The 12,378-nt window shown below is 41.1% G+C and overlaps 1 protein-coding gene across 1 annotated transcript; it reads right to left on the bottom strand.

Annotated features, from left to right (window-relative positions):
• Nucleotides 1–2,086: 2,086 nt before the first annotated feature.
• On the bottom strand, nucleotides 2,087–11,948 carry LOC105393552 (putative inorganic phosphate cotransporter). Its single transcript, XM_048622810.1, has 12 exons — nucleotides 11,786–11,948; nucleotides 11,326–11,447; nucleotides 9,594–9,680; nucleotides 9,319–9,426; nucleotides 8,718–8,856; nucleotides 8,221–8,435; nucleotides 7,786–7,935; nucleotides 7,507–7,639; nucleotides 4,253–4,371; nucleotides 3,238–3,357; nucleotides 2,631–2,766; nucleotides 2,087–2,191 (listed from the first exon to the last, which is right to left on the bottom strand). The coding sequence occupies exons 1-12, from the start codon at nucleotides 11,826–11,828 to the stop codon at nucleotides 2,151–2,153; spliced, it is 1,413 nt and encodes a 470-aa protein (XP_048478767.1). The 5' UTR covers nucleotides 11,829–11,948; the 3' UTR covers nucleotides 2,087–2,150.
• Nucleotides 11,949–12,378: the final 430 nt, after the last annotated feature.

Raw genomic sequence — 12,378 nt, 5'->3', positions numbered from 1 at the left:
GACTCCCCTTATCTTTTAGGTCAAATTGGCTTTAAATGCAGACTTTTTAATTCCAGATCTAGCAGTTTGTTCCATATTGCCCAATGCAGTACTAACTATGCTAAGAATCGCTTTATAGTCCGAGCTTGCTCTAGCTATAATCAAATGTATAATGATATTGACATTTTTCAGAAATCCTTATACAAGATAAAAAATGATATTACTCGTATACGAAAGTGAATTATTTTACTATCATCTACATCTATATCTGATTAATATACTCTTATAGGCATAACTTTTATTGGCATAACTTTTATAGGCATAAGTTTTACGTGGTAAGACACTCATTAGTTTAATTTATATAGGTACGGTGAATAATACCTACTTCCTTTCTTACTTAAGACCAATTTATTTTTCATAGTGTAGTTTCTAGGTAATAATTGTATTACAATAAGCACAAATAATAAGTACCTACTCTCATAAAATTTAACGATAATGGACATTGTATTTATGTTTATCTTTTTTAACTTATATAGGACTTACTGCTGAAATTGTTAGCGGATTGCGTTGTTTCGAAATGTATTCAAACATAAGTATTTTTGAAAACTTTACTGGTGTGTGTGTTAGATATAGATTTATATTTGTAAGTTTAAGAATATACACTGTATGTTTTCTCTTCTAATAAAATAAAATAAAATAAAAAATAAAATATTATATTGCAAGCTATTATAAAATTAAAAACCTAATCAGTATTTAAATGAGAGTTCTTAGAGGTCCGCGCCGGCGGTCGCGCCCCGGACCGCCGGGACACTCTAATTAAATTACAATTTATTATAATGAGGCATTAGGATAAGCCTTTGCTTCAGCATTACTGAAGTTTCACGCGGGTCCTAAGCCGAGCAACATAAAGGGCGTAACATTAGTCAACGCAATGGCGGTAGGAGATTTCTTTCTTGATACAAATTAATTTTAAGCAAATTTTGTACTTGGTAGAAAAAAAGAGTTTGTAAAAGTAATCGACTTCTCATAGAAAAATCACGACCGTGAGTACCGTGACCAACAAAGTTTCCGTGGAAAGGAAAATGTTTTTTTGCGAATTTCTGTCGTCGAACGAAAGTTGCTTAGAATGACCCCCTGTGTCACTCCCAAAGTCCCAACCTTTGTCGGCTTAGTATAAGCTTACCCTTTTTGCAACAATAAATTATTGCCCTACCTACAACTATCTTTTAAAATAACATAAGAATATTATTAAGAAAATAAGTTAATAATATTTTATACTGGTTTTAGGATGGCTGGCTGGTTTTAGAAGGGACCCGACGATACTCACTATGAAAAATGAAGTTTATAAATGAAACAGTCGCTAGTCCTGCAGACTAGTGCTGACCCCTGTCGCTTGCGACTCTGCGCTACATTACCGCATCATACTTATTACACGTGACCTGTATTAAAGATGTTTGAGTATCAACATATTCAAGTATACGTATTTTATATTGTACCAACTAAAATACATAGAAGTAGGTACGTATTCATTGAATATCCCGATTGCCGAGTCCGCATTGTTGTATTGAAATGATTTAATAAAAGTAGGTATCACTATTTAAGGTAAAGCGGAAAATAAATCAATAAATCCTAACTAATCCTAACTATCCTAATCCTAACTAATATTATAAATGCGAAAGTAACTGTGTCTGTCTGTCTGTTACTCTTTCACGCCAAAACTACTGATCGGATTTGACATTTGAATGAAATTTGGTATACATAATTACGGTCTAGACCCTGGGAAAGAACATAGGCTACTTTTTATCCCGGAATTCTCACGGGAAAACTTTTTAAGGCGAAGCGAAGCGCGCGGGATCGCTAGTCCTAACTATCCTAATCCTAATCCTAACTAATATTATAAATGCGAAAGTAACTGTGTCTGTCTGTCTGTCTGTCTGTTACTCTTTCACGCCAAAACTAATGAACGGATTTGAATGAAATTTGGTACACATATGGTCTTGACCCTGAGAAAAAACATAGGCTACTTTTTATCCCGGAATTCCCATGGGAAAACTTTTTAATGCGAAGCAATGCTCGCGGGAACAGCTAGTATAATATAAACAAGTAATTCAATAGGTATTACGGTTTGCTTTATTATTTATTATATCTATGTGCTTATAGTTATCTCTAAATTATCGTTCTGTAGAGTTGATCTTCCGTGTAGAACTCAATTCTGTAACGAAATAAAAGTATGAATTACTTAATATTATAGATAGATACATAATTATTTACACTCGCGAGCTATGTACAAATTACTCCTAAACGGCAAAGGCTAGCTTAACGACTCCATTTGCAATATTATTAGTCTGGTTTATTATATATTATACTAACAAAAAGAATTTGACAATCATAAGAAATTCGTTTTAGTACAGCTAAATCGAAGAACTACATTTAAAATGTACACTTATATTTCATATTTGTGCAATAAAGTATTAAATAAAAAATAAAACGGTTTATGGTTACACACCGCTACTCACTCAGGTCGCTCTGGTCCAACCCACTGCTACTCACCCAGGTCGCTCTGGTCCACCCACAGCTACTCACCCATGTCGTCCTGTTCCTACCCACCGCTACTCACCCAGGTCGCCCTGGTCCTACACACCGCTACTCACCCAGGTCGTCTTGGTCCGGAGGAGCGTCCCAGCGCTGACGGCGCGCGGTGCCCAGCAGCAGGAACACCAGGTTGCAGGCCACGTACACCAGCGCCGCCACCACGAACACCAGCCGCCACGCCAGCACCGGGTCCGACTGAGGGCACACCAGGGAATACTCTTGTCAATACAAGTTACAACCGCAGAGTTATCCGCAACCGCCGCCGTGGGTAGCGGTATTATAATACATCGGTTCCACTATTTCCACAAAATGTACCTTTTACCGCTACCAAGGGCGGCTTTAAGAATACAACGAATGGAATCATCAGCCAATAATCATCCACTGCTGGACATAGACCTCTCCCAAGGAGCGCCACAACACTCGGTCCTCGGCCTTCCTCATACAACCACTACCCGCCACCCGCCTAAGGTCGTCAGTCCAGCGGGCAGGAGGGCGTCCCACGCTGCGTTTGCCTGTTCGTGGTCTCCACTCGAGAACTCGTCTACCCCAACGGTTATCGGTTCTTCGGCAGATATGACCAGCCCACTGCCACTTAACAAATGGAAAGCACACAAAAATTATTGACAAAAATAATCGATAAGATGTCTATTAGTGCAAGTGCGTCACCTGTTCGTGCAGGATCTTCCCGCACACGAGCGGCGCCACCACGGACACGATGTTGGCGAGGAAGTTGCTCACGCCCATCAGCGACGCGCTGAAGTTCGGCGCCAGGTCCATGTGGTTCAACTGCACACACACACACAGAGAGGGGTATCATTATATGTGGTTCAACTGCACACACACAGACAGAGGGGACATCATTACATGTGGTTCAACTGCACACACACAGACAGAGAGGACATCATTACATGTGGTTCAACTGCACACACACAGACAGAGGGGACATCATTACATGTGGTTCAACTGCACACATACACACACAAACATTAGTAAGCTTCAAACTGAAACCATAAAATTTTCTCAGTGTTCTAGGATTTTCAGAGGAAAAACTGCTTATTTATATAATGCTATATTTTTAAAAGGGATTCATGCTTTATAATGTCAATAATATTACTCTGGGAATTGCAATGTTTTATTTACTACGTTTTTAACTCAATTCGTGAGAGTTGAAAACCGCAGTATTTTAGATTTCTTTGATTACACAGCGCACAGTGTTCATATCCTACTATGCATGGTGCTTTATTTTCTATCTGTGTATTCTGGAATATCAAAGAGCAGCGATAATATTTTATGCAAAGCTAAAGCGTACGAGGCAAAGTTATTTATTCAGAACCGCCGACATGTTTGATAAATAGTGCTGCGCTTGTTCCCACATAAAACATTAGTCGGCGAGTCCGCGCGGCAGATGCTGCGGCTGCTTATTGTGCAATCTACTACGAGTACGAGTGCAAGTACCTGCAGTGCGAGCACCTCCGAGCTAAGAAATCAGCCAACACGATTGTTACTTTAGTTGCTTGATTATTCTGCGAAGATTTTAAAAGCCACTGATATTTCTTACAATTAGAAAACGGTTCTAATAAACACAGACCGGTCTGAAATTTTAAGGCCACAGAAATGAAGAGGTCATGTTTTCTGTGTCTTAATAAGCCAATATAGTACTTTGAGGTCCTTCTCCACTGACCATGAAGCCGGTGAAGATGCCGGCGTTGAGCGCGACGGCGGCGGTGAGCGCGGCCACGGCGGCGCGCACGTCCGAGCAGTACGCCAGCGCCACCAGCATGCCCGCCGAGCCCCACAGACCTGCACACACACACACACACACACATAACTACGCATCTACACACTAGGAGATCAGTAAAATTACTGAACAGACAGAGCAACAGATATAGTAAATCGGTTTCATCAGAGCAAGAGTTCATCAATCAAGGAGAGATAAGTGAATTTGTCTTTCTGGGTACCAAGAGTGGTGTTAGAGTCGTATGTGGCGCTTCTTAGCAAAGCAAATCGCTCAGTTAGTAAGAAATCTGTGTGGGAAACAGTACAAACGCTATCCTGTACCTTTATGTTTATTTTAATTTTGCATCTTAATCTGCAAAAAATAGCTACTGGTTAAGGGCCCGTACAGGGTGACGTGCCGCGCCAATTTTGGGTTTTCAATGCTCTTCACACAGCACAGGCAGTGACACGCACACATGTAAGTTTGCACAGTGGGTCGATAAACTTTTACTCGCCAACTTTATTGACAATTATGTTCAAGTACATTTTGGGTGATTTTAGGGTAAGTAAGTATAATTCTTACTTACACTGGTAGGCACCAGGAAAGAGTAGAAATTAATAGGGGTGCCACTTTACTCTATACTCGGAACCCGATTAGCTTTCTCAAACAAATGTGGTATTTACTTGTAGAAAGGTAACTAAAAGTATTAAAGTGGAGATAATAAGTTTCGGGCATCCTCCAGCCAACTGAACCCCGACGACAAAGCAAAGTAAATACATAGTGTCGCAAAAGGGCTATACTAAGCCAAAAGGGGATGACTCAAGGGGTCATTCTGAACAACTTTTGTTCTACGAGATTTGCAAATTCGCGAAAAAAAATATTCGTTTTCCATGGTAAAAAGTCACATGTCCAACAAAGTTTCTATGAAAAAGGTTTTTTTTTTGTTAATTTCCAAAACTCGTAGAGCAAAAGTTCAGAATGACACCCTGTCTTACTCCTTTTTACCCGACTGCCGAAGGAGGAGGGTAATGTTTTTTGATTGTATGTATGTATATATGTATGTTTGTCTGTTTCTTTGTTCCCTCCTGTAGCCTAAACGGCTTGATAGATTTTGATGTATGAGGTATTGTTAGAAGCGTATTGATGGCGCGATGGCTATAGGCTATGTGACGTTCCATTGAAATGTACATAGCGCCCTCTTGAGGACATAACGTGATGATCGAAAAAATAATAATTCAACTTTGCCGTGTAAGGTATCAAATGAAAGGACTTGATTTTCACATTACAAAAATATGCATATTGAAGGTATTTAAATAACAACACCAAAATTATTGAAATAAAAAATGATCATGAACTACCTACCGACGTAAAATTTCATAAAATAAAAACAACTAAAAAGTTACAAATAAAAAAATACAATTATAAAAAACTAAAAACCTGACTGTACGCTAAAAACATGAAAACGAGTCCCAATGTTAATGGAAAGTATCGCAGGCGGGGACCAACTTGACCGCCACTCAAGGCCGTTTTCTAAGTAACATTCAGCTAAATGGTGAACCCTCTGCTGGTATAATTTGTTTATATACCGCTTTTTCAATACCTCTAAGTACATTTTTTGGCAGCATAATATTTTTACTTAATTTTAGGGTTTCGAACGTCAAAAGAAAAAAAGCAACCGTTATAGGATCTCTTTGTTGTCCGTCTGTCTGACTGACTGTCTGTCACCACCCTTTTTCTCAGAAACGGGTAAAGATATCAAGCTTATATTTCGCATAGATGGGGAGTACCCCAAAAAAATATTATGCTACTCCCTGTCCCACACAAGTAAATTGGGGCTTATATTTTTTCCAGTTATTTTGATGTGTATCCTTTTTTTTCTTTGTTGTTTTGTATAAGTATGTGTTTCTTTTCTTTAAATCTGTATTTTTTTGTTGTTGCTGTCTATGTGTCGAAAAAATGTATCTTTATCTTCAAATCACGCCATCTATCGTTTGTTTTTTTTGTGGCTACTGTCTATAGAAGAAATTCCGTCATTGACAATTTTACGTTACGAATTTATTTTTATTTATTTTATTTTTATTTTTATATTTTCGTGGAGAATCAACAGCATTTTGTTAATAAATAATTATTACTTATGAACACATAACAACTTGATGCCATTAACAGAATGAACTTAGTAAACCCAGTAAACCTAACACATCCAGAGGAAAAACAAAATCTCTTTCTCTCTCTCTGAAAAACATACTTAATAGCCCAAACTCGATGCTTTTAGCTATTAACATCTTTGAAATAAAATTGAGCCACCACCGTGTTACTGCCCTCATCAGATCCTCACGAGACCATACCTCAACCAGCACCAAGAGACTGTATTTTTGATCCCTAACCTAATGTTCGTGCGTATTGTCATCACTTAGATCCATTCGCTATATTCCTGCTCCTCATCAGACCTTTACGAGACTGTAATATCACGAGAATATTGCACACTATCTAATTTAATTTAATGTATTGAATATACTGGAAGAATTATGCTTCCTCAATTTCAAATCAAATTATGTTGGTGTCATAAAAGTTGAAAAAGTGCAATGACAAGATCGCGAGCTGTCAGTGCTGCCTAAACCGACGTGACCCTTCTTTGGAGGCCAGCGGCCAACTGAGTCAAACGTCACTTGTGTTTATGATTTTATAACACAGAAAGCCGCCATAGATATTTGTATGAAGATTTGAGGGAAAAAATTGCTCAAGTTTGGGATTAATTTACACAAAATAAGTGTGTGTTTATTAAAAAACAAGGTATTTAGCGCCTAGTCCAAGCCTTTATCTTTATAATATATTATGATAAAAATCATATGAAAATTCTTAATAATTACGACACAGTTGTTACAATACGGGAGTGTGATTGACTGGTTTTTCTTGATATTCTGAAATTAATTTACAGTTATCCATAATCATTTACTTAAATTCGAATGATTCAGCACCTAGCTAGACTCTTCAACTACCTGTGTGATTTTTTTCAAGGCTGTAGAGCATCATTTACTACATAATTCTATGACAATGCCAACCCTCGATTCCCTATTGCAGACCCTTAACGGTTACTATCACTGGTGACCTGCTCATACAGCAGTAACTGGCGCCTTCCTGACGGCTCATTTCACAGGTGGCCTTCTGCTCATGAAGCTGTCACTAGCCCCTGGCTAATATTGCTGTGACTGGCGGCTCACCGATAGTGTTGGAGAGCTTCCTCTGCGCGGTGAGGGACAGCCAGCGGCGCCGCACGGCCGCGTCCGCCGCCGCGCCCAGCGCCAGGCTCAGCACGTACATCGCCAGGTACGGCAGGCACGAGAATATGCCATTCTGGAAACAACGAGGAAGAAGGTTTTCAGAGACTACGGCTACCTAGAATTAATCTCTTTGAGCTTATTGGTAAGGCGAACTCCAAAGTAGAGCGGCTCCTCAAATAATATACTTACACTCCTATATAAAGTTGCCAGAATACTCACAGATTTGATGTCGAACTTGAGAACAGTGGCCATGTAGGTGGGCACCTCGGTCATGAGCGTGAAGAAGCCCCAGTTCTGGCCGCAGTGCGCCGCCACCAGCGCCCAGAACGGCCTCGAGCTGGCGATCTCCAGCCACGGCGTCGGGTGCACCTGCCGGGGACCAGGTCAGACACTCAGCAACAGAGATAATGTGTGCCACCCCAACGCATACCGAATTTTGATCCTAAGATTTATGGGTGGACGATAATGTAGAGAAATTAAATAACATTTTATCAATGCGTAAAATTCGGGAATTAAAGTCATGAGCATGATTATGTACCTATATGTATGTATTTAAACTTTGCCAACATTTGGCATTTCTAGCAGAAAACCTCCAAAAACCAATCTTTCATTTAATTTTATGACTCCGGAACCAGTGTGTAGTGGGCTGTGTACCTCCTGCTCCCCGGTGCGGCTGCAGGCGGCCTGGATGTAGGCGAGCTCGCGCGGCTGGAGGCGCGCCTGCTCGGGGGCGGCGGCGCCCAGGCGCAGGTACAGCAGCGCCCACAGCGAGGCCAGCAGCGCGTCCGCGTAGAAGATGGCCGCCCAGCCCCAGCGCGCCGCCAGCCAGCCGCCGCCCAGCTGCTGCAGCGCGATGCCCAGCACGCTGCCTGACAACCACGTACATACAATACATTAATATAATCATGTTAATTAGGCTTTCTGGCGACAATATTTACGGTCAAAATGTTAAAAGTTAAATAAGGGTATTCACATACACGGTAGATTGTGCATGGTCATTATCATCAATCTGCTAATAAGGTCACAAATTTAACACACTTTCTAGGTATTTCATCATCAAGCCAAGCAGACAACAATGATCTTATCTAGCTTACTCTACCCTCATAGAGGTAGGTGCGTAATGTCTCTGGGTGTGGTATGTGTGGTCTCACCGGAGTAGATGATGGAGCCCAGCAGGCCCTGCTCCTGCGGCGGCACCCACTGGCTGATGAGGTGGTGCACGGCGGGGTACAGCCCCGCCTGCGTGAGCCCCTGCAGGATGCGGCACGCGCACACCAGCGCGAACCCGCCCTGGAATCACACGTACACCTTGAGAGCTTGGGGTATGACCAATCATGTCATTTGCAGTTGCATACATCCCTATTATTGTTAAGTTCTAATGTACCTGGATTTCAATAAGGGTACACAAAACTGCGTTGCGAACGTCGCAAAGCAAAATCTGCGACTCTTTTGACAGTTTTTAAAGGGCAAATGCGTGATTAATGTCGCAGGTTTTTGCGATACAAAGAAGCAACACAGATTTGTGCACAATACTTTGGCGGAAAACACCATAGGGGTCACTCTATATGACGAAAAACTAAGTTTCGGAGCGCTGCTGCGCAGCCACGACTCTATGTCGTTATATTAAACGTGCCGATTTCACGACAGCTCTCGTTCGTTCGTTTTTCGTCAGTATAGAGCAGTAAGTAGTAAGAGTAACCCTCCATGAGTATCATAACTATGAGTATATTATGTAGACGTTTCGGTACGTACGGCGCGTGCGGCGAGCGGCAGCAGCCAGCACACGGCGGCGTTGACGGCCATGGCGCCCAGCAGCAGCCGCTTGCCGCCCCACGCACGCGCCAGCTGCGCCGCCGGGATCTGCAGGAGACCATCACTTCAGTACCATGGACATTGGACAATGTTACAACATGATCATTGGTAAAATACAATCTTATATGGATTATGTAAGATATGTTTTTACTTTAGATGGTGCATTGGTAGATAAAAATGCAATCGAGGGACAAGTACCGGAGTGATCAACGGACCTGCGTGCACACGTAGCCCCAGAAGAAAGAGGAGAGCAGCACGGCCTGCTGCTGCGCGTCCCAGCTGAAGTCCGCCGCCGGCGGGTCCTGGAATGAGAACAAGACTTGTGATGTATATGAGGGTAGAATATAGACAGTAGAATTGTTTCTCTACAAACTATGTCGGCACAATCTATATTAGTGACCGCTTTGGCAAACTTTAACCTCAGCAGAAGCTCGTCTTATTGTAATAGTATGGGTACTATTTAAGAATGGGCACATCCAAGAACCGAAAGCAAATATCAGTTTTCAAATTAGTGGCCAGCAGTCTAGCCAGTAATGAATTCCAGAGCCACTGTTCCGAACTTTGAAATGATTGGACAGCAATGTTACAATGGACATTGAATTCACATCATAATATTGAATTTCAAAGTTGTCGACCGCAGCGGCCGCGGACGTCCGAACAGTGGGGATCATAATATCCCGAGCTAAACAGGCGGGAAGCCGAATACTGAAATGCAAAATAGTTTTTTTAGCTTGAGGTTAGATTTAATTATGTGATTGTTATTAAAATAATTATACCTACACGCGAAATAGCTAGTAACTCTAAATTGAGAATTTCGCATTGCGTTAACCCAATTTTGCGCTGCGCCATACATTACATTTACTAATTGCCGTATTGTTCGCAAGTTCCATATTTGTAAAGCGAATTACCTTCACCGAATATGTTTCTACATTTTCCCTGTACGTTCGGCTCAATTAAGACTTGACATGACATAGGCTGTTGCGTGGAAATACTGACATGTTGTGTTTAGAAGGTAAGCATACAGGGCGGGATGGACTTGCGACTTGCGACAGTCAGACACCGCTGAGATCGGGATGAAGTACTTAATATTTTATTCCTTCTTTTCCTTACAGGAAATTCGACTGTAGTGTAGATCCAAAATATATAACTTCCGATTCACACAAACTGGTCCCATGAATATAAAAGCTGTTGCAAATTTTATAACCTTTACAACTTTGTTAACGGTCATATAAAGTTTTATGGAGACTATTCCGATTCTTCCTCCAATCAGTGACCTCAATTCGAAACTTCAGGGAGGCAATTCAGAGTTGGCCGTTTTAAATGTACTTGTGTTTTATAGGTCGTTACTGTGAGTGTGACATTGACGGCCCGCAACGGTCCCTGGAACTGTGCGAAAATATTTTATGTATAACTTAGGTACTTATTTTATGCTAAGTTTTTTTACGTTATCCTGGTAGGTTGTAGGTAAGTATGGTAAACCTGAAAAACAAAATTTCAGGGACACTGAACCTTCTTTGATTAAGATTATGAATGTTACTCTGATAGTGTCGCTAGGAATTGTTTCAGGAGCGTCGCGCGCGGTTCCCTCAGTGAAATGTCCCGACTCCGCCCGCCGTCGGGTCTGCTTTATGAGCAACTTTACATACATATTGCATTTTTACGTTCCTCTAACGCATGTTACAATTTCTGCTTACATTCATGCATGCAAATATTCGTGATTTTGCCTTTGTAGCAGTAGAAACGATTCAATATCTCGTATACGACGGTATACGATATTTCAAATCATCTATTTATTAAGTTTCTGTTTATAAATATCTTCCTCTGCAGTCTAGTGGTAAAAGATTATCTACGCTATACCCAGAGGTTGCGGGTTCAATGGGTGGGTCCGGTTCGGAGATCTTGGTAGTATATGGAGTCACGTCCAACTATGGATCGTGTGTCACTCACCCGCTGCGGCTGCACGGCCACCATGCCCACCACGGCCAGGCTCATGTTGGCGCGCATGCAGAACATCAGCACCATGCACAGGAACAGCAGCGCCGCCTGCCCGTGCCGCGCGCCCAGCCCCGCTGCAACCGAACCACACCTACGTTATAATATTACATTTTGTTCAAGTTTTGCTGAACTGTTCAAACTTGTTCAAACTAAATAAACATAGGTACTTAAGTACCATCGCCAATTATGCTTTTCCTTTTCTATCTCAATCAAAAAAGTTTCTTTGAAAAAAAAGTTCATCATATCAAGCCATAATTATGTTTGTACTCTTCAATCTTTATAAATTCATAACTTTTTGATCCAGGTATTGAACCGTTACCTTCGAAGCTTATAGTGAAGCATTAACCATAACAAGTCATCTTCATTGTAAAGTAATAAATAAATAATTAGGTACAGCATACAAAATACTTACGAGGTGGGACATGGATGGTAATATCACTCGTCACTTTCTCCATGTTCAGTAAGTTTGTCGTTCGCAAGCACCTGTCGCTCCCGGTGGAGACTGCATGTCACTCACTGTCTATCTGTCCGCGGCCTCCTCGCTACTGGAGGCAGTAATACGTACGTTTGTTTACACATACTTAGTCAAATTATTGTGATTATGAAGTTCAAATTCAATGCCCTGAACAGAGATGTCACAGGAGCAGCATCTGTTTATTTGTTTGGGTCTGCTGGCATAAAACTATTATGTACAACCATGTACAACACTAGACAGAATATTTTTTTTATGAAACTACCACAATAAATAAGTGGTAGTGTTATCCTATTTTTGTAAATAATACCATCTTTGAAGTTGTCGCAACCTCGAAGTTGCTATTATTCAATTATGTTCATGTAATTCGGTTCAGCCGCTCAAAATTTAGGATTTGGTAGCTTGAAAACATATTGTCCACTTCTTTTGAAGAATAGGAACTACTCCAACGTTTTCTGAAAGTTGCACCAGTAAAGGGTAGGTTATCGGGAGGTTATCTACACTTGTTGTTGAGTACAGAATCTTACAAATCT

Source organism: Plutella xylostella, chromosome 8, assembly GCF_932276165.1.
Source record: "Plutella xylostella chromosome 8, ilPluXylo3.1, whole genome shotgun sequence".
In the NCBI taxonomy this organism is placed as follows: domain Eukaryota; kingdom Metazoa; phylum Arthropoda; class Insecta; order Lepidoptera; family Plutellidae; genus Plutella; species Plutella xylostella.
This window is presented reverse-complemented; position numbering and strand designations above follow the sequence as displayed.